The sequence below is a fragment of the Myiozetetes cayanensis genome, unplaced genomic scaffold (genome assembly GCF_022539395.1).
Source record: "Myiozetetes cayanensis isolate MyiCay16 unplaced genomic scaffold, myiCay2020 scf2-11, whole genome shotgun sequence".
NCBI lineage: Eukaryota > Metazoa > Chordata > Aves > Passeriformes > Tyrannidae > Myiozetetes > Myiozetetes cayanensis.
This window is the reverse complement of record NW_026087411.1, coordinates 82,946,787-82,970,199: the sequence shown is the minus strand read 5'-3', so window position 1 is coordinate 82,970,199 and position 23,413 is coordinate 82,946,787. Positions and strand designations below refer to the sequence as shown.

Sequence of the window (23,413 nt, the reverse complement as noted above, 5' to 3'; positions counted from 1 at the left end):
CCTCGGCTGGCACAAACAGCATCTGGGCTGAGTTCCTCTCGAGCTTATCAGAAACACTGTCTGCTCCCAGGAACTACTGCTGTCTAACAAGGTCCTGTTTTTTAAACAGCAGTCTTGGAAACTTATTTTTCTTGTCTGACTGGCAACCCAAATGGAAAAACATTTTTGTTATTGAACTTCCAAAAAAAAGTTACCAACCCATATTGCATCCAGAATGGAAAATTACTATGACTAAAGCCAACTCTCTTGTCACCCTCTAAACAGCAGTGAGACACTTTGAGCTCTCCTGGACCACAGAGGGCTGCAATCAGCAATCTCCCTCTGAGTAGGGCCTCTCAGAGCTAACAAACACTCAAATTTGCTATACTTGGAGGACTGCCACCGAACACCAACGACAGAGCCTGGGCCGATACCCCCACTCCCCTTGCACCTTGAGAAGATGCAAAGGCATTCAGTGTGAGTACTTCACTGAATTAGAGGTAAATTTTTTACAGGTATACCTTGTACAATATCCTTTAGGTCTGTGTGAGTGTGAATATGCTATAGCAAATGTACTATAAATGTTGCTCTCTTAAATTCATAAATATTAGATAAATATAAGTTGGGCCTATAAGTGAGTTACTGTTTTGCAATAGCAAATTCTAAAAGAATCTTTTGTTAATTTGTTGAAATTATTTTAAGTAGTCTGCCAACTAAGTGCTGTTAAGATTACATGCTGTTAAAACCTTTAGCCCTATAGTGTTGGTCAAGTCTAGGGCTAAGTTTGGCAAGGGAGTCTACTCTGAACCTTGCAACTTAACAGGAGGTCATCTTATTTCTTAAGTTCATCTTAACCCTTTCCCATCCTTATCCTTTTTCCATCCCCAGCCTCCATGTAAATAATTTGAGGTTGATTTTAGTTTTAGATTGATTGATCTTAGATTTCAGTCTGATTTTTCTCTGTGTGCTTTAACCACCTATAAGTATTAGAGTGAACTTTGCCAACAAACTTTGTCATGCCTTCACTTCTATATTAAATCTGCTTTTGCTGATACCTTTGCCAGTGATTCTTTTAGCAACTTAAAACACTAATTCACAACAGTCTTGAAATCCCACATGGTTCTTCAAAACAGAAGTTCTTTGCAATGCAGCTATTAAAGTATTCTCAAAATAAATGAATGGAAGCCTGAATCTACATCCCAGTCCTAGTCCAAGATGCCAGCTCAAGTGAACATTTTTAATCTCTTATTTTGTCTATATGCATTTACTAAAACATGAAGGTCAATTTTACAAACAAGAATCCAGTTGCTTCCAAAATGTAATAAATAACCCCAAATAATGTTGGGGTTTGAATAATTGAGCAACTTTTAAAAGAAACTCATTAAGTACTTTCAGATATAGAAAATCCTTATGTGTTGTAAATCTAAATCCCATAAGAAAATCTGCCACAAATACATAATGTCATATAACTCTTAAAAGAATTCTTCCCCATTGCACCAACAGGTTGTCCAAGAGGATTTTGTTTGAGGAAGTTAGAGGTAAGAACTTTTTATTTAATCATGAAAAATTTATTGCAGTGTTAACTACAAAGAACCCACTCCTACTCCATAACCATTAAAATGCAGGAAGTCACCTATTCAATAATGCAGAATTGTTGTGTATTAAAAATTTAAATCTATAAATATTAATAGAACACAGGTCAGTCTCTTAACGAACAGAGGTAGTTTTACACACAGCTACTGTTGTAAGCCTTAAGGTTTGCACATTAGTTATGACACAGAGCAAAACAGACATGTTAAAAAGCAGTTGTCCAAAAAAGGAAGTTTTGTTCCTTCTTTTCAGATGAAAGACAAGGATAATAAACCCTATACTAATCCTAGTGTCTGTGCTTGTCCTTTGGGAAGAAAAAGTTCCTATTTCAATCTAAGAAGTCAGCATGTTGGAGTCAGCTTTACAAGGGCATGGTATAAAGGTGTTTATAAGTAACAGCAGCCAAAGTCCCTTTCTGCAGCCTTGCTGCTTCACACCACTTTGGCCTTATCAAGAGGTCAAACGTGATATTGCTTTTCAAGGGATTGAAAAGACCCAGCCAGTGTATGCCAAATGTATCCAACACCAACAGAGAGTTGAAGTACTGGAAAGCTACATCTAGCTCCTCAGCAGTGAATCCTTTTAGTTGTGTGAGTTCTCGTAATAGACATATGTGGCTCTTTGGAGCCTAAAGCAAACCGACATCACTTGAGCACTCTCCAGCTCAGCCAGGGTAGCTGGTTAGCTACACATGTGAGTGTAGCCTACGTCAAAAACAGGGACGTGACTTAACAGCAGAGAGGAGCTTGGAGAGCATGCACAGCACAGGCTGTGTCTAGGGAAGCGTGTTTCCTTCTTCACTTCTGCCTCTCCCAGTCAGCCACTCTGGGAAACATCTGGGACATGGCTATGTTGGTTATACAGCCTTACTTATGTTTGCCACACTGATGGATGATTAACTAACTCTGTGTAATACTGCAAATGGAGGCAGAAACAGATGTCTTCTAGGTGCAGTGGAAGGGGGAGTTGTAGGTGGCTTAGTGGACAGCTCCCTGGGACAGGTCAACTGGCTGCAGTCAGAGATGCTTTGCTCTCAATCTTGAGTCTCATTCCCCTGAGGTAACAGTAACTTTGAGCCGGTCTGCTGCTTGGATTAGGAGCATGTGAAGGTGCCCCAGAGTGTACACTAGAATGGACTGCAGGAAGGGGTCAACATCTCATGCTCTTCCTGACAACCTTCCCTGTTGCCACTGTCAGAAACAGAAATAGGAATAGACAAAACACTGGTCTGTCCAAGTAGGACACCTGTTATGTTCCTCTTTCCATCCCTGGCCTGATCCAAGATATCCCTCACCCAGCTTTGTGAGAATACAAATACAATCCCTTTGTATGGAAGCATCTTGCTGCAGCTGCCTTATTTGGAAATGTTTCCTGGGTGTCCATTATCTGTCTGGCTTTCTCAGAAGGTGCAGCAACAGAACTGCTTCTGGGTGAAAACATTGAAAGGAGATAAAGGAAAGGAAAGGAAATAATTAAGGCAGCTTTGCCATACCCATAGGAAGACTTCAAAGGGTCCGAGGGTCTGTCCACATTTGATGGTATTGTTTGGGACTGGGTGCTACGTTGGGCAAGACTACACATCCATTTTGCGAAGGACAGGGAACATTCTTGGAGAAGGAGGAGAGACATCATACCTGTGATATCCTTGTTAAGGAAGGGTATAAGGAGGACACGGACATCCTGGAGAGAGCAATCTGTGCTTTCCGAGGCAAGGCAAACAGCGCAGGCCCACTGAAACAAACAAACAAACAAAAAAATCACAAAAAAACCCCAAACAAACAAGCAAAAAACAACAAAAAAACCCACAACAAAACAAAACAAAACAAACAAACAACAAAAAAAAAAAAAAAAAAAAAAAAAGTCTCAGGCAGGTGCATTTCTCCATGGGTTTTTTTCTTTTTTTCACAGGTTGTCAGTTCTTCCTCCTGTTCCACTCAGGAAGAGAGCAGTAAGAAACGACAGGCTGGAGCATAGGAATAATTCTCCAACACACTACAGAGAATGCTGATCTTCTCACAAGCGTTGCCCTTTGGCACCATCAGGAAAGCTCATGGGTTTTCATAGTCTGTCAGAATGACAGTGTTGAACCCTTCAAATGGCTCCGCAGGGTGCTCCTCCAGCCCTGCTTCCTGATGAAGGCATCAGCACCTGAGGTCAGAGGACCCATGCCATGGCCTCTCCGGGCCCTCTGAGAAATGCACCAGGCACAGTCAACATATCTGTATTCAGCAACTTCCCCAGGGCTGTACACAGTTCCGGTGCATCCTAGTATGCTTAATAGCTCACACGAGGCTTTCAAATCTCCAGGCTTTGAGAAGCACTGGAATGTTTCCTCTGTGTGAATTTGTTCAACTGGCTTGAATCAAGCCTGGTCCTTTTAATATGTTTAGGGATAACTCTAAACCAACTGCATGGAACTTTTGCACTCTTGTTTTCCTGGCTCGTGTCTTCTTTTAAAACTGTCTTGTTCCTTAGTGGTGTCTACAGCTGGTGTATTGTAGAGAATCACCTTCTCCACATCCACTGAAAGGTGAAAATTCATTGGAAAACAGGAGAAATGGGCAAGGGGAAAACTTTGTTTGTTTGTGCATTTTTTGTGGGTTTGTATTTTAATGTGTGTCTGTTTGTTTATTCTTACAAGGTCCAGGGCTGGTGCATGACCCGTTAGAGAGAAGGTAGCAGAAGAAAAGCAGAACCCCAGGGTATCTTCAGTAAAGTCACCACAGATTTTTTCAACTGGCTGTGCAGATAAGCAACAAATCACATTGACAGTGAACAGTTAGATCTGACTTCCATTCACTGCAAGCTTTCCTTCCAAATTGAGGACTCTCTACATGATAGCTCATGTGTGCTTCATCTATGTGCTTCAAAGCCTGATTTATTATTAGGGCTTAATTCACTTTTAGACTAATGACAGTCATAAATAATTTCACAAGACCAGAGGAATGAGGAAAATACAAACTTGATGGAGACAACATTTCAGTTAATGAAATGTTTTGAACTCAGAAATAGTGGTTTGAAATTGAATGTTTGTTAGGCAATCTGGGCCTGTTTAGAAATATTATGTTTAGTTATTTGAGTCTGAAAGTGAAAAGCAATTTACTAGCTGTGTGTTTGTCCTAAACTTCTTCATCTGCATTTCTAAGAGCTCTTGATATGCTACTTTGTGTAATGCTCCCTGCTTTTAATGACGTGACAGCTCTGCAAAAGATTGATGGCTGCTATTAATATAGCAGACAACATATAGGTCCCATCTGTATATCTGACTGTTTCAGAATAGAAATGGAATAGATTTGGCCGCATAGAAATAGAATAGATCTGCCACAGCCAGTGCCAGATCTCCAGTCTCCAAATATCCCATCGTGATATTTATCCCATTTCTGATTCCAATTTTTTTGAACTCTGCAACACCGAAGCCAAATATGGCACATGAATTGTTCTAACTTGGGCCATGGCAGGAGGAGGAAGTCAGGATGTAGCAGTAGTTAATAATTTTGAAGCACAAGCTTAAGTAGTCTGAGGTTAGAGAGGAATAGATCAGCAAGGCACTTCTAATCGATTTGATATGGACAAGCCAACATTTGTAACCAGCATCTGTGCAATAAGAGATAAAAAACCAACATTAAAACCTATTCCTTTTTATGTTTTACCCTGGGTTCCTCCCATGGGGCCTGCAGGACTTCTCAGTTTGTTCCACTTCACTATTCATTTTCACTCACTCAGGTTCATACTATCTCATGTGACTGCACATGATTAACACCACTACCTGATTAACACTTCTTTGTCATCTCTTTAATTTACTGCTCAACTTTTTGTTCTTTGATCCAGCAATTGGATCCTTTTTCTTTTTTTTTCACAGTTTACAGTCTTATCTTTTAGAAACACTGAACTTGGTTGTTCCTTATGCCCAGTTCCTTGCCCTCTCTTTCTTTATTTTTTCTGCCTTCTTCTCCTGGACATGACAGTTATGGCTTAATAAGTTTGTCATATGTCTATTTTTGGACAATTAACATTCATAAATTCAGCTTTATGATTCTGTGTGCCTCCACAGGAAGAGTGTGGGCCTGGAAACAAGGAGGATGTGGCTTTCCATTTATGGGTGCTGCTTTATTGCCAGAGATTCCCTCCTCTGTGGAAAGCAGACAGAGATGTTTAGTGTTGTCTCCTTAGAGAGACCCTAAGAGTTTTATCTGGGGATTCCCTGCTAGCAAAACCAGTGGGATTGCTCCAGGGCAAAATGTGACCTAGTATCTGTGTGGTATTTCAGAAGCGCATGTTTTTGCATTCTCTCTTAGTTTTTCTTCTTTCATAAGAATACAGACCATCTAACAAATACCAGACTATCAATCTGTTGAAGCTAGTTGATGGCTTACATCATGAAAATACAAAACTTGTGATGGATCTGAAGAGTTTTATTCTTTTGTCCCTTATGGTGACCTCTGCTTAATTAAGCTATATTGCCTTTTAGCTAAGGGCAGACAGGTTCCTTAGAGTTTGTCCACACTAAAACATAGCCTAACACAAGAACATTTAGTAGAGACATCAGCTCAGTTTCCACATCTATGTACATCTATATCTATATACATAGCAATTCCTCAAGAAATATTCAGAGTTGATTCAAACAAGAGAGAGAAGTGGTTTCTTCTCTTTGTCATTTACCATGAACAGAAGAGTTGATTGCATGAGATGGAGCTATTGAGGCTTAATAAGAGAGAATGGCTGAAATTTATCAGAAAATGGAATTTAACTAGCACTGGTGGTAATTTGAGTTTGTCTAAATAATATCAATTTACAAATTAGAGAAACATTTACAATTAGATGGTGGATTTACTAAGCAAATGAATGTATACTCTTGCTATAATGCTGATGATCTTCAGCTCAATAATTAGGTAGATAATAGATCAGCAAAGAGGGATGCACGGCACATGTTTTGTGTATGTGTGTGTATGGGCCACTTATGGACTCTTATACATCATGCACTTAGTTTTTTCAAACTATAAATTAGTTACTGTTCTCAGAGACAGTGTATCAGATCACCTGATGAAGGATACAAGAGGTTTTCCATTACAGAAATCATCTGTACTCCTCCTTTCTCAGGGAGAAATCCAAACTGTGGTACACAATGGTACAAGAAAATTTATGTTTTGTCCTGGCTTCTAGAACTGGCTGGGTCATACCTTTACTAAGCAAGACACTACTTTATTTTATCTTGAATATAGTTTGTGATTTATCTATGTGGGACTAACATCAAGTTGAGCTTACTGTAAAACACACATGTAACAGGCTAAGGAAGTTTAGTTAAACCTGATGCAACACTGTCCTCATTGCCTATACTACTTAAATTGCAGTATGCTAACTGTTAGTGTGGTCTGACATAATCTGTGTCAGCATTGTAAATGCTTTGTTTTTCTATGTATTACCACTGAGAAATTTAATGGATAATTAATGGAAATTTAATGAATATTATATTTATGCCCCGGGTTCATATAATTCTATATCTCCAGTTCAGCCACAAAAACATTTAAAATTAAGGATCTGCCTTTTATCATAGATTAAAATGTCATTGTGAAGAATTTTGCCATTGTCTCAATTATATCTCATAACGTATTCCTGTTAGCCAGTTAAAAAACTCTCTTATAAAAGGTTGTGTAAATAACAATTGGCATACATTGACTCAAATTTTTAGGGAGGTATTACCATGAATAAAACACCTCAGGAATACATCTCCCAGCTCAGGAATACATCTCCCTGCTGTTGTCTTCATCATTCTGTAATTTCAATGACTTCTTATCTAAAAATTCCAGACAAAGGGGCTTGACTGAAGACATTTTAAGAAATCTAACCAACTGCAAAATGCTTAGAACTGGCCTTGCTATTCACCCCTAATATTGTCACAGATTCATAGAAAATTAGAGCAGGAAAGTCCTTCATGGGGTCATTTAGTCTTTTAAAAAGAATCAGGAGTTGTCATTGAGCTCAGTGACAACAAATCACATCTGAGGAAATATAGTTCCTGGTTGTGAAAAAAATACTGATTTTAAATATGTTTTTAGGGTTTTAGGGGTTTTTGTTCTAAAGATATATTTTCTCACTTTTCATCTTTTCCACTTCCTGTACTACACAGTGGATGCAGTGTTTTTCCAGATGCCAGGTTCTTTCAGTCAAAACTCCTTTTCCCTAAGCAGCTGTAATATTTCAGGGTACCCCAGGATCATAGCAGAGCTCTGCTTCCCAGGGCATTCTTTTACCACCCAAGCTTAGTCCACTCTGTGAATGTCCTCTTTTGCTCATGTCTATGCCTGTCTCAGGAGCCTGTCCACTTAACGGATGTGCTAACAAGGGGAAAAAGTGGGACAATGCTGACCAGGTTAAAAAGTGGCAGCTTTGAGTGCCTAGTGATTCCTCTTATTTTTTTCTGTGTAATTTCTTCAGAGAACAAAAATCTTGTTCTTTGTCGGATAGTCTGCCCTGGAGTTTAAACTTAACATGAAGCAGATTGCCTTCCAAGTGTACACTGGCATTTGTTTAGCTCCCTCTTCCCATTCCACTGACGTGTTTACCTGCCTCTGAAGTATCATTGCTATCTCTCTTGAAGATTTTTGTTAAACCTGTACTCTGATTACTGCATTGCTATTCCTTGCTCTGGGGTTCAGCTGCTGCTGCTGGACATTGTTGCTTGTAAAATTCCACCAACACTTTGAGGTACTGGCTGGGGGGAGAATCAAGAAGAGTGACTGATCAAGCAGTGAGACCATTCTGTAGTGTGATAAGACACTCTGCTCAGGCTTGCAGAAGTCCGTGCAAATCCGTATTCATATATAATTTAGAAACTTCTGGTTGCTAATCCTAAATCAAGCTAGTAAAGAGTTCCTAGTGGAACAGTAACTAGAAACTCTTCCATGAAAAAAGCTCAACTCAGAGTGCAAAAGACATGATGCATGGCAATGCTGCTCTCGTCTTACGATTGTTTTTTTGCCCAGCAAAGGTGGCAGTCTCTCTGCTTGTGCTGGATTTATCACTAGCTGTGAATCCATCAGAGAGACTGCTGGTAGCTGCTAATGGCACAGTGGTTTCAGGTTTTGATGGACAGTGTACACAGAAGTCTCTTACACCTCGTCTTCCAATCCGTATAAAGTCTCACAGTCAAGGTTTTGTGTCCTCTGCACAGGGTTTTTTGTCCTCTGCATTAAATTTTAGAGCTTATCTGTAGAAACCTAGGATGACGTGTGATTAACTTCAGGACTTCAATCTTGTTGGAAAGTACTCCTTGTATATAAACCTCCCTGCACTGACATAAAGGATGTTGCCTACCATTAGTTGCTATTTCTTCTAGCATCACTAGTTACACCTTTGCAGCTTCTTCAGCTTACTTGTGGGCTCGATCCACCAAATTCAGTTCATCAGTACATGACATCTGCCTTAAGAAACCGTACAGAAAACATTACTCTGTCATTTTTTCATTGTTTAAATGCTAAATACACATCTTTTGGTGGTAGGTCAGAAAACCAACATAAAAATTTCAGCCACAGGAATGATCAGAGGGCTGGAGCACCTCTCCTACGAAGACAGGCTGAGAGAGTTGAGGCTGTTCAGCCTGGAGAAGGGAGGGCTCCATGGAGACCTCATTGCAGCCTTCCAGTACCTAAAGGAGGCCTGTAAGAGAGATGGAGAGGGACTTTTTACAAGGCCATGGAGGGATAGAACAAGGAGGAATGGCTTTCAACTGAAAGAGGGAAGATTTGGATTAGATATTAGGAAGAAGTTCTTTACTGTGAGGGTGGTGAGATACTGGAATGGGTTGCCCAGAGTAGCTGTGGATGCCCCATCCCTGGAACTGTTCAAGGCCAGGCTGAATGGGGCTCTGAGCAACTGGTTCTGGGATGTGTCTCTGCCCATGGTGTGGGGTTTGGAAGCAGATGATCTTTAAGGTTCCTTCTAAGCCAAACCATTCTATGATTCTATGATTCTAATTTATTTTTTCAGAGTTGTATAGCATTGAAGATACAAAAGTATGTTTGACTTGTGATAAATCTTTTGGTATAGTCATCCAGAGCTCATACATTTTTGACCCATGCTACATTTGTTGACATTGTTCCTAGCTTTTAAATAATTTACTTTAGTTTCCAACTATAGCATTATTTGAAGTATATGGTTGAATGAAAATATAAGTATATGCAGTTAGAGCCTGTTAACTGATCAGATTCCTTCAGGAAAGGATAACTTGCATTTTATCACTGAATTTTTTAAGGATAGTATCTGAGTAAGCATGTAGCAGTAGAAAAATACCACTTTCATTAGTGCATGGAGTGAAAGGATTTGGGAGGTTTGGGTTATTTTTAGAGGGGTGCAGGCCAGGTGCTGCTGCATATAATGGTTGCCTGGTAACACATCTAGGATTACAAGATAGCAGGGTCATTGATGTAGGCTCATTTCATCAGTAATACAGAAAAGAAAGAAAAAAACCCAAACCCACTCCAGCAAACTGTTCCTTGGTAAGTTCTGGTTGTCAGTGTTTTGTGAGCAATTCAGTAATGCCAAGCTTTCAGAAACATATGCTCTAGAAATGAAAGACCAGAGTAGAGGCTTGTTAGTCATTGCTTTTGTTGTATCAATAAGAAAGCCAGTTTTGCCTTTGAGCTTGGATGAAGTTTATTTTCATTTGCCTTACATGTCCATTTACAAATACACAAGATTTAGATGCTTCTCTGTATGCTCTTCTGCTTTAATAAATATTTGTTGATGTTTTGATTTTAATATCTTTGGAGCTGATCCTAAGAGTATAATTCATACTGAAAGCAAACATTATTTATTAAGATAACTCCTGTATTCAGCTACTACTGCTCATCATTAAGAGTGGCAGAATTAGGTTCTACATAATTGTAGACTGGTGAGCTTTTCTGTGCATGTGTATTTAAATCTATATTTAGGTATTCAGTTGCTGAAAAAATACTCCAATTTGCACAGGCATTGAGTACTTACACTAATATTGTTTGTCATGGGCATTTTTGATCCTCAGAATGACTTGGTTTGGACAGCATTCAACAATTTTGGCATCAAAATATGTTTGAAATTGTTGGTTAGCAAATAGAGTTGTCATTGCCATATCCTTAAAACCACTTTTTTTCTCTGAATACATCCTACCTTTCTGCCAAAAACACTTCTTCAGACAAACTGGGGACAGCTACAGAAACCCCTTTGCAAGTGGTTTATCAGAGATACAGCATCTTCCCTTGAAGTCTTTTAACTTTCTCCAAGTCTTTCATTTCCCTCACAGACCAGGAACTCATCCTACATCATGTCTTGTTTGTTGTTAAGTTTCCTTAAAGCTCTGGTGTAAACAGGAACCAATATTGATTGATGATGAAACAGAGTGAGTCTTGCGTTTCTTTAGCAGTAAAATTAATATTCCTGGCTTTTTCATGTACAGACTCAGCCTGTGACCTCACAGCTGTGACCTGTGCTGAAGCACAGCACAATAAATCATAAAGGACCTTATCAGAGATTTGGGAGGAGAAGGGGAGAAACTGTGTTTTGTTACCTTCTGAACTGTCTTCATAAGGCACCAAGGGACAGTCAAAATGGGGAGTAATACCCTCTAGTGCAACTTAGTCAAATAGCCAGAAGCTCGGCCTGCAAAAGACAGGTGTTTTGTCCTAGGAAAAGGCCTTTTTCCTGATCTATCCTCTTGTTCAATAAATGCTTGTGTCCATCTTTAGTGTTCATAGAATCATTTAACTTGGAAAAGACCTCCAAGATCATCAAGTCCAACTTTTCACCAAACCATGTCAACTAAACCATAGCACTAAGTGCCACGTCCAGTCATATCTTGAACACCTCCACAAATAGTGACTCCACCACTTCCCTGGGCAGTTCTTTCCAATGCCTGATAACTCTTTCAATAAAGAAATTCTTCTTCATATCCAACCTGAACCTCCCTTGGTACAGCTTGAGCCCATTTCCTCTTGTCCTGTCAATAGTTGCTTGGGAGAAGAGGCTGGTCCCCACCTCACTACAGCCTCCTTTCAGGTAGCTGTAGAGAGTGATGAGGTCTCCCCTGAGCCTCCTTTTCTCCAGGCTAAACAACCCCAGCTCCCTCAGCTGCTCCTCATATGAATTACTCCTTAGACCCTTCACCAGGTCCATTTCCCTTCTCTGCACATGCTCCAGCACAACAATGTCTTTCCTGAAGTGAGGGGCACAAGTACAGGGGGATAATCACTTCCCTAGTCCTGCTGGCCACACTATTTTTATTACAGGTCAGGATGCCCTTGGCCTGCTTGGCCACCTGGGCACACTGCTGGCTCATGTTCAGTGACTATTGACCAGCATCCCCAGGTCCAGTCAGACTTCCAGCCACTCTGCTCCCAGACTGTAGTGCTGCAGGGGGTTGCTGCGACCCAGGCACAGGAGCCTGCAGCACTTCTCCATATTGAACCTCACACAGTTGGCTTTATCCCATCAATCCACCTGTCCAGATCTTTCTGCAGGGCCCTTCCTATCCTCCCACCCAAACTGGTGTCATCTGTGAAGTTACTGAGGGTGCACTTAATCCCCTCATCCAGATCATCAATAAAGACATTAAATACAAATGTCTCGTGTGAGACACTGGATTATTGTATTAATTCTTGGCTTGGACCAACTCAAGTGTGTGTGGGGTGGAGGGGGTGGGAAGGGATAGGTTGAATTTCATGGAGGTGAGGTAATGCCCTATCCCCTGTGAGCCTCGGGTTGGCTCCAGAGCAGCTGTCAGTCAAAGCCAGCCCAGGAGCACTGCCCCACACCACATCCCCTGGAGTCCCTAGCCCAGCTCTGATAAGCTGGCACAATGGGAGCACTGCCCTTCACTCCGCCCCAGAGCCCCAGAGTGGCCAGTGGTGTTAAAAGAACTGAGAGCTCTTCTAATATATTTGTCTCTTCTGATATATTCTTCTAATATATTCAGATATTGTTGGAGCCTTGTATATTTTTAAAGTAAAACCCCTTTGGTGAGCTCGTAGCTCAAGACTTCGGGGTCTTACAGCTTACCCATATTGAGCCTTGGGGAACCTCACTAGTGACCAGGCACCAAGTGGATGTAGCACCATTCACCAACACTCTCTGGGCCCAGCCATGCAGCCAGTTTTTAACCCAGCAAAGAGTACAGTTGTCAAAGCCATGGGCTGTGAGCTTCTCCAGGAGAATGCTGTAGGAGGCAGTATTGAAGGCTTAACTGTAGTCCAGGTAGACTACAGCCACAGCCTTTCCCTTATCCACTAGATGGGTCACCTGATCATAAAAGGAGATCAGGTTAGTCACTCAGGACCTTAAATTCCAAAGTTCCTTGAGTCCACTGGAAGATGTTTATATCATCAGTAGCTTGCCACATCTGCTAGGAAGACTTTCAACACCATTTGTGAAATGTAAATAGAGGTTCTTGTGGAAAGGAAAATTAATAAAATGGGGGAATCACTGATACCCACTATTCCCTAGCACACTAGTCTTTATTCTCTTTCTTCTCTGTAAGTGGAGACCTGCATTCTCCTTGAGAAGCAGAACTTCCTCCCACTTATCCTTTCCTCACAAGACAAACCTTGATCCTTACACACCTCTTATGTTTGTGCCATGTTTTGACCTATATGAAACTCCAGCTTTTGATAGAAAATATTTCATTGGTATGAATAGCAAAATATAAAAATTCTACCTTCATAATAAAAACGAAGCAATTAAACCATTGCTTTGTCCAGGTGTCATCAGTCCATCAGTCCAGGCTTCCTATACTCAAAGCTTTGCATTTTCTAGTGTTGGTTTCTGCTAATAAAATGTCTTTAATTATTTCATCTGTTTTGATTATTCTTTTTTTAACCGGCATCCTTTAAGGTCTCATTTCTAATATTATTTCATAATTAAAATACATGGGATAATCTCTTCCCTGCTTTCTATCTCTACTGAAAATAAAAATAAAAAGGAAGGTTTTCTCTTGAGTATTCTGATTCTTTTAATTACTGTCTCAAATTTGATTTAGGTTGTTGAGTTTTTTTCTGTTGCTGAAAGTAATTTTGCTTGCCAGCAATTAGAGATAGGTGTTGTGCAATAAACACTGGGGGAAACCTCAGCAAAATTGTTTCCATGGTGTTTAGTCAGACCTGCATAACTGTTGCTTAGTGAGGAAAATAAGACAAGGGTACTCAAGAGCAGCAAAACAGAGGTCACTGTGTTTGAAACTGCCTGTTCAACCACACTGGCCACACCTTACAGCTAGCCTGCTGAGGTGGTGTGCCATGGCATGGATGGGGTATTTTACCAAAGTGAATTTGTTCAAAATTCTCAGTCTGACGGCTGAATTATTATAAGATTATCTTTCCATTTTAGTTTGATAGTTATGAAGAATAAAATATGCTGAAAACATGATTTATGAAGGGGTAGATCTACAGAACTCCTTCCTTCAAAGCACACCTTTCTTCTCAGCTCACTGCTGGAATGCAGGAGGATTTCACTGTTCCCTGAAAAAGCATCCCTGAGCCTCTTTGGTACTGCTCCAAAGCTGCAGAGTCACACAGAAGCTGCAGGCTGGGTACTGATTGTCCTGGGGCTGCAACTCAGGGAGTCACAGTTGAAATTCATGAAATGTGTTGCAATTCCTTAAAGCTAGAAATACTGTTTCTTGCTTCTCCAAGGGAAGAAGGTAAGTGGGAAATCTCTCTGCAAGGTAATCTGCATGTGGGACAGGTTCCCATATAGAACTGTACAAGAACTAAAGAGTTTTGGTTTTATTTGGATGAACTTGCAACCTTGACATTCAAGCTACCCAAGTGGTGTGCAGTCCTGGCTGTCCCCAGGCTAATCTTTGTGTAGCTGTGGTTTTATCTGTTGAACGACTCTTTGCATTATCAGTCCCTGTTAATTCCATCTCCTGTAGCTACAGTCCTGCATTTCACTGTCAGGCTAGCAAAAAAACAACAAACAACCAGTCTGTTATGTGTTAAGCCAACTTCTGTCTACAAGTGCTTTATTAAATCCATCAGATCTATTTTGGTCTTATTTCTGCCATCAGTTCTACCACATTTTGTGCCAGCTCAGACCAATAAGCTAAATTATTAAGGCTTGGAGTCTTACTCAGATAATATGGGCACTGTCTGAGTAGCACAGGACAGAGGTTAACAGTGGAATACAGCAGTGGAAAATGAAACACAGAAGGGATGTAGCATAAAGATGTTTTCTAGCCAGTCCTAGCATTAGGTACTTACTATATATTCCATGTCATTTACAGCATCCCCTTCCCAGTTCATTTTGTAATCTTAACCTGAGGGCTCAGGCTGGTGAGGAGAACTGCTCTTCTGGAAAAGGGGAGGCTACTTTAGGTGTTTGAGAATTCAAATAGAAATAGTAGTTAGGGGAGAGGGAAGACTGGGAAGTTTTGTCAGGGAAAAGGAATCTGTTTCATTGTACCTTTCTTGCACTATAAAATGAGTGTGAAATGAACAAGATTTGGGTAAGCCACTTTAGAGTGATCTCAAACCTCTACACAAATGCAGCTGGGTTTGTTTTCAGGGGAAGCTTCATTTTGCACTGAAAAATTATATGATACCAGAAAATAATTACTAAAGCCTGCATTTTTTCCTTCTATAGCAAGATACCATACCATAGCAACAAAAGAGATTTTCATCTCTTTAATGTGCCATTTGCGTGTCTTTCCAGCTCATGACATCCAGAGTAGGGATCCTAACCCCACCTGCCTTCCCCAAGATCTCTTGATTGATCCCCCCTGATGTGAGGAATATGACCATCCATATAAAAAAACCTGACCTCATCCTGACCTTTGTGCTGGCTGGGGAGGGAACAAGCAAGAAGGGGTTGAGTGTAATAAAAACTGAGTTGTTTCTTAAAAATGGGCAAGTGTGAGGATAAACTAAACTGAAGTGGCTTGGAAGATATGGGCTGGTTTTAGGAAGAGAGGTTAAAAAGGAAATCAGCCCTGTGAGTTTCTTCAAGGGTTTGTCAGCTAATCGCACTCTCTATGGAATGCTGGCAAGAACCATGACCTAGAGGCAGGAAAGAGTGTGTATGCCACTATTGAAAAGTCAAGCCCTGTGTGAAGGTTGCAGAGTGCAACCTCTCATGACTATCTGTCGTTCCCTGCCATCGTACTTCTGCATGCTCCAAGTTTGGTTTTTTCACCCTCTTCACCTTCAGGGAATTTCCCAAATAGGCAACTACTTCATAAGCAAATTCTAATGGGGATTCATGATATTTTACGCTTACTGCTGCTCTGCATGGTGCTCACTGCCGTAGGGACAATGGCTAAGTGCTCATGAGAAGATGAAATGCTACCTTCTTTATCAAGAAATTCTGATTTAATATTTATAGTTCTGGTTAAATATTTATAGATTTTCACATTGTTTTCTTTGTTTACAAAACACATTTCTCCTCCACTATCTGTGCCACAGTAGGGAACGGGAGAAGCACACTTACTTGTAAGATTAAATTCCTTCTATCTTCCTCACCACCAGTTTTCACTTGGATAAGACAAGGTGGGCTGGGATGTCTCTGTAAAGGAGAGTTCCAGTTTTCAACTTTTTTCTTTCCAGACTTTTGAGTCTCTTTCTAATCTTCCTCATTACTCCTATCTGCACTGTTCTAGGTTTGTGAGGATTCCCAAAATCACAAGCACTGAGACACGAAGGGTGTAAGCAAAGCAAATTTATTCTATTACTTGCAATAGCAATTAGTACACACCGACCCCTGGATTTCGGAAAAGCTGCTGAGAAGGAGAAGGAGCATGGTGCTTGGTGGGAGGGGCAGGCAAGCAATGCACCTTCAGGGCATCCCCTGGATCAAAGCAGTGTGCATCTTGTCCTCCTTATCCATCCAACCCAAAAACACCTCTTATGTCCCCCTCACAGGAGTGGAATTTTCCAGTTGCGACATTGGCTCATGCGTGGCCAGTGCGTGAACCGAGACCACAATGGTTTATGATACCAGCTCCATGTCAACAACAGCTTTGCTGTTTCTTCTTCTAAAAGTCGAATTCCCACCAGTTAACCTAATTTATTGTTTTTCTTTCCAAGGTTCAGTTCCCAACAGTGAAACTATACAATATTTTCCCATGCCACATCGACAAGCACAACCATGGACCAACTATGGCAGGGCCTTAGATACAACTCATACCCTGACACATGCACCCTTAGAATGACTATAGTTTGAGATAGGCTAACCTAGGGACAGTATTCTTAATGCAGCAGACGTATCTTGATTTATAATGGGCTTGTGATCTTCTTATTCCTCATACCAGCCTTTTGTGGCCTAGTATTTACTTTCTGATTCTCATCTCTGTTGAGCAAGTGATTCTTAGGGAACTGTGATTAGTAATTTAGAACTGCATCCAGATGTATTGTTGCATTGAATTTCTTATTGTCACCTCACTACCCTGCCTGTTTCCCCATGTTAGTCCTAGTTTTGCCTGGGTTTGCCTGACCTATATAATTTTGCTATCTTGCTATTCAGCACCCTCCCCAGAACACTGATACACATACATAACCACACACAAACCTTATGAATATATTTGTTGTATCTCAACAGTCACCTATTTGAGGCAGTTTCTAGTCCATGGCAAAAAATTGCCTCTCACCTTGATCTTTCTGAATTTCATTATCCGTTCAGTGTGAGGGATTTTATCAAAGGTAGTTTCAAAATCCAAATAAATAACATCAATTAATTTTCTTTCTCCTACAAAATATTTTCTTGGCTTTTTGAAAGACTGTTAAATAGGTAAGAAGACATGATCTCCCTTCTAGCATACTTACTCTCACTGAGCCATATGGTCATGAAGCTTTAGAGGACATACAATTATGGTTATAATTATCTCCATAACCAATTTACAAAGTACAAATTCATAGAATCACAGAAAGGCTTGGGTTGGAAGGGACCTTAAAGATCATCTAGTTACAGCACCCCCACCATGGGCAGAGGTGTCCCCCACTAGATCAGGTAGAATTATTCTAAGAAAAATACATATTTATGAGACACTAACATTGTATTTGAATAAGGATAAATACTTTTGAAAATTTAATACTTTTTATTTATTTCTTGATAGCAAAAAATTTAGGCATCGAAGAAACATAAGCTTCCACTCTGTAAGTCATTTGTGCAGTCATTAAAAGGGATGGCACATGGTGTTAGGTTGATCTTTTAGAACAAGATAGCCATATGGAAGAGCTCAGTACTACTAATGTTTTCAGTTACATCAATCTTCCTTGGCAGAAAAATACTTTTAACATTAGGTAAGATTTTCTGTGGGACCCCTCAGTTGTTACATGGGTCCCTCATTTTTCTTCATTTATTGGAGAACATGTTAAAGCACACTGGCCTATATCAAACACTCTATAGCATGACTCTGTATGATTTACTGTTGATATGGTGTTAAAATCCTTTGATATATTTGTTCATTTAGAAAAAGCTCCATTAATGACTATAAACCATGAGTCTGAACAGTCTTAAAGACTAGCAGAATGGATTGTAAGGCTAAACAAAAATCAAATTGCTAAGTAGCAAATTAAAACATTGGATCACATTTTCCTTCAGTTCCTCTATAATACTAGGTAATTTTTACAAGGGGTAACAAATGACCATATTCCTTGTTTAACTGGTGTCACCCCAGTGTGCTGATCTCTACAGGTCTCTTCTGGGTTCCCGTCCAATTACCATTTTCCCCATTTTGAATTGCCAGAACCTCTTATTACAAAGAACTCTACTCCATCTCATTATAAGCAATTAATAACTTTTCTGCACATAATTTCCTTTCCTTTCAAATGGGATAAGCTTTCCTAAGCTTTGGAAAAGTCCCGGAGGACCCTGAGTGAAACACAGTCTTTCAGAGGGTGATTCAAACCATACTGAGATAATCATGAAGACAGATAATGTGCATTGCCTTTGGGAAGCACCTCTCTGCCCATTGATGGTGGAAAGTAAAACATCTACATTGTGCAGTGCTACAAATAAACCTGAACCTGGTCTTAAGATCAGAAGCATAGTGTCCACTCCACCCTCATGGATTAGTCATTCTGGAAAAGCACCAACGTGACTGACCACAGGCTCTCAGCTTGCACCTCTGCTCGACACTGCAGTTCAGAACTGCCCAGGGAACTTGCTGTGGCAATACACTGCATCGAACAGATGACTCAGAGGCACAGGCAGATGTCAGATGCAGATGGCAAATCCAGGCTCAGAAGCAGCCAGGAATGTGAATGTATTTTGTCTTTGACACTACTCTCAGAAACATCAGGGTCTCGCATAGAGGCTGGAGTGATATGGTAGTGCTAGAAAGCCTAAAAGGAACCTTCTGGCTTTGAAATCATTAAAAGAGAGAGTGAAAGAGAGAATAAAAATTCTCTAGCAATTTCAGGATTTTGAGAATTAAACTGATTATAAAGACTTTTTTTTTTTTTTTTTAAATCTCTGGTTTAATTTCCCTCTTGAATTATTGAAACCCTTTTCACTTGAATATGTAGATTTTCTCTGTGTGTATAGAAAGATGATTTAAATCAAATTCTGTTTTTTATACTAACGGAGATAACCAGATTTGCATGATGGAAGGACACTAGTAAAAAAAAAAAAATCTAGTAAAGAACATGACTTTTAGTAAGTTAAGACTGCTACTTGTTTATTAATGTTATTACCTTCATGAATCTCTGGACAGAATTAGGTGCCACAAAAGTGTAAGCTTTTCTAATCTATCCCCATGTGCCATTTTACTCAATTACAGCATGATTGCCTGGAGCACAGGTTAGATGTTTGCTCAAGCCAATCATAGATACTGGATGTATTCTAAACATGACTAATGCTTTTAACCAGATGGCTGTACAGATAGCTGTTTTGCAATTTTTTTTCTTTTTTTACTTGCTTCCTGGTTCTCTTATTTATATTTATCATGAGATTTTAGCAGCATATGTCCATTTTATATACCTTTTAATTGCTTGGAATTGGTATGCAACATTTTCTTTTTGAATGAGTCCACAAAACAGTAAAATAAGCAAATTGTTAAAGTTCCTGTGCATTTTCATACTCTAATGTCTTTTATCATAATCTATTTAGAAGTAATTCTGGTACCTTAATCAACTTATGTTGCATCCTCTGAGAAATTCCAGAGATATTCTCCGAAAACACAAAAGGTTTGCCCATTCTTTGAGCAAAATGAAAACTTGAGTTCTGCATCTATCTTGTTCCTTATTTTAAATATGTCAATCTCATCATCAGATGGCAAAATTAAGTGAGCTTGTTCCTATGTAGAAATATCATAATTTTCCTTTATAGAGGAAATCTGTGAATGAACACTAGATTTTGCAAGTAATTTTGGTGACTGCAAAAATAGGTTCCCAATTTGTGACTGTATTTTCCACTCAGATGTTTAAATTTACTTACGTGAATAATGTCATTGAATTTTTTCAGTTTTATAATTTAAACATACGACATGCACAATGTCTCACTGTGGATGTCTATATATGATGGTATTGGCTCTGCTCTATGTACTGAACAAGACTTGTTGAAGTGATCACCAATTAAAAAAAAAAAACCCACAACATTTTTAATATGTGTAACCAATTTCTTCAGCAAAAGTTGCAATTTTATTTTGTAACTATATGTCATTCAATGGCCTGAACTGGACCTAGATGACATTGATTCAGTACATCTTCCTGGATGTTGCATGTGGCAAGTCTTTATATCAGGGAGACTTTGTCTTTGAGTCGTTTGTTCAGTGCCTCCTTCCATGAGCAGAATATTGGCACTTATCCTTGCTCTCATCACCTCCAACCTACCAGTATGATCATCAGATACATCTACATTATTTTTCTTGATTCAGGCAATTTTCTTTGTGCTGTTTTGAATAAAATTCAAATTGCTTCCCCTTTGGAGGTGAAAGCTCTTAAACTTTCCCCTTAATTTGACGCTATATAAATAGTACCCACTAAAAAGTCAAAATTGATCCTGCTGGTGTAAAATCTGTTAAATACTTTAAACACAGATAAATAAAGTCTTCAGACTTCTAAAAGATTTTATCAGAAGAGTTTCTTAGAGGAAAAAACAACTCAGACACAGAAAAAACCATTGGCAATGGATTCACAGAGAAAACAACATTATTATCGTATAGTCAAATAAATGATACTTTTCTACTCATTAAATCAGAAAGCTGTCACCTTGCCAAACAGTATAACAGTATCTGTGGTCCAAATATCAGATTCTAAAAATAAATACAAACAGACTGTGGCACATGTGGTGGACAGTTTGTTCTCAGATTGCCTGTAATGTGATGTGCCTTTCAGCGGAGTGGTGGACTCGAGTCGACCCAACCTCCAGAGGCTTGGGAGTTGGTCACTGGCCCCAGGGGAAGAAGTGTCTGTAGGTGACAGGGACATGGCAAGAAGGAGGGAACTGTAGCCCATGGAGATAGTACTGGAATGGGTAGAGATCTGACTCACCCTTAACTCAACCCCCGCTGTGGCAGAGGAACTTCTCAGGGATCAGAGGGAGCTGGCTGTAAATCAAAACCTACTGTGATCACAGCAAGCAAGCAGAGAAGCAAGAACCTGCCTGTGAGTACATGATAGATGATGGAGCAGATTTGTTTATGTACAGTTTTATTTCTTTTCTGTCTTACTTAGTCACTCTAAGTCTAAACCTTTAAAAGGTTTCTCATTTTGGTTTGTATTTTAATAAAATCTGGCTTTGAGTTGAAAGAGCTTTTTGGTCTTCTGGTCTCCACTATAAGGCAAGGATTAAGACACATATCTCAGATGTTTACCTGTTTCTCCCCTCACACTATTGCACACATATCCTTTGCTTAAAACTGTGCAGCATTTGAATTTATCAGAACTGGCTGCAAATCAGTGAAATTGCCAGGGTTTCAAAATTTGTGCTGTGTCACACAAAAGAAACATTGACACTTTCTTTTACAAGGCTTCCCATTCTTTTGTTTTGTTTTGTCATTCTAAGTTAAACAACTCTTCTTGACATTTTCATATACTAGGTTCACTGTGATCTTAATTGAAGCCTTTAGTTTCGTCTTGCTCTAGTTTACTCTCTATTTTGAGGTGCTGCACTGACTCCTGAAGAGCTGGTCTTTGTGCCTCCACTCTACTTTAACTCAAGTGTAACAGTAAGTTTTTTAAGTGAAACTTAACCATCTCAGTGCTACGTAATGCAGGTCTGCAGTAATTAATCACCCAGTGGCAAGCTAAAATATTTGAACCTCTTCTTTTGGGTTTGGAGTTTGTTATTTGGTTGGTTTTTAATTTTGAAAAATTCCCAAGCAAGTCCACATATCATTTATAAAAATACTTGGCTTAATTTAAGAAGTTCCAAAGGAAGAAAACCCTCCATTTATTTAGTAGTTACTGTAATTGTTTTATCCTGGCACTATTTTTGGGACTGATTTACATCTTCTCCTATGGGCTGCTCTCCTTAGTCTTAGATCATCCAGAAACTTGGGAAAAATCTCCATGAATTCTAAGAAAGCAATTTTCACTTAACTTATCTCCACCTTTAAAAGATTTCCTTTCTTCCGCCTTAGCTCTGTATGGTTGTTTCCACTTACCACACAGTACCCCAAACACAAGTTCTTGAGAGCTGGACAGGGTCATCCAGAAAGGCTCCTTGCTACTGTGAGAAAGGCACAAATAGTCTTGGGTCATCATATTTTGTTACTTGTTTATTTATTTGTAGTTTGAGATCCTAATTATGCAGTCGAATTGATTTAAAGTGAGCTAAAGGTCATACTCATTTTGGCCAGGCAGTTGAGATGGTTTGTAATTCATGTTTCTCTCATTTTAGCCAGGGTAAAATATGTGAGAGAGCTATGCCTGGTATTTTTAACAGCTTCCTAAGATATTAACTTCCTAATCCTATCTAAATATTCCAAACAAGGGAATATTTTTGGTATCAATTTTTTTTATTAATATTTATATATATACTTAAATGAAGAAAATACAGGAAATTGTCTATTTTCTTTCTGCTTTTATTTTTTTTAACAAATAAAGTATTAAAATTGTGCAATATTATGTCTTTCCTTTACAAATGTTTTATTTCTATACTATTTTTCTTTTTTTTTTTTCATAGTTACAGTGGAATTCTCTCATGTCCAAACATATTTTCTAGTTGATTATTTCATGGGTCTTACACCACATTTTCATTATGTGTGTTTACTGTTTTCTTCAGACACTAATAGTTTCTTTAAGAGTCTACATGACTCATATTACTGTTTACTTCTGATCAAAAGGTAAATGAGAACATCCCATCTCCTCATGCACACACAGAATCATAACTGGGTTATAACTCTGTGTATGTGTATAGAGACAGATATATATAAATATATATATATATATCCATCCTGAACCGAGAGCAGAGGATTTCATAAGTGTTCCATGGCCATCAGTGAATGTTCTGAAACTATTAAATAATGTATTTTTATGCTGGTATTATTTCAAGAAGTCATGATATTTGTAGCATTTTCTATTCTTAGTGTCTAAAACTCTATAATCCCTTTATAATTAAATTATTATTTGTGTATAAAATTTTGTGAATACTATTTGCCCACAATAACTCTGATAAAACCTGTGGAAATGCAGATAAGTAATTAAAAACCCTCTTATTATAACCCTCTGTTTGAATGCATTGCCAATTTGACTTTAGATTTTTTATGTTACCTTTTGTTTTCACAATATCAAGTTACAATAGATTCCAATTTATTGAATATAAAACTATTTTCTCAGAACCTCTGTTATTGAGATCTCAGATGAAAAATTTTCAATATTTCTATGGAGAAGAAATCATATTTTTCAGACTGTGAAGGTCTGGAAACTATTCTAATGCATGAAGT

General features: G+C 39.1%; 1 protein-coding gene across 1 annotated transcript in view; it reads left to right on the top strand.

The window, feature by feature from the left end:
- Nucleotides 1-410: 410 nt before the first annotated feature.
- Nucleotides 411-23,413, top strand: part of MEI4 (meiotic double-stranded break formation protein 4) — a 127,535-nt gene continuing 104,532 nt past the window's right edge. The window contains exons 1-2 of the mRNA XM_050314265.1: nt 411-456; nt 1,483-1,517. Coding sequence (XP_050170222.1) covers nt 440-456; nt 1,483-1,517 — 52 coding nt within the window. The 5' untranslated portion in view covers nt 411-439. The remainder of the gene's footprint in view (nt 457-1,482; nt 1,518-23,413) is intronic.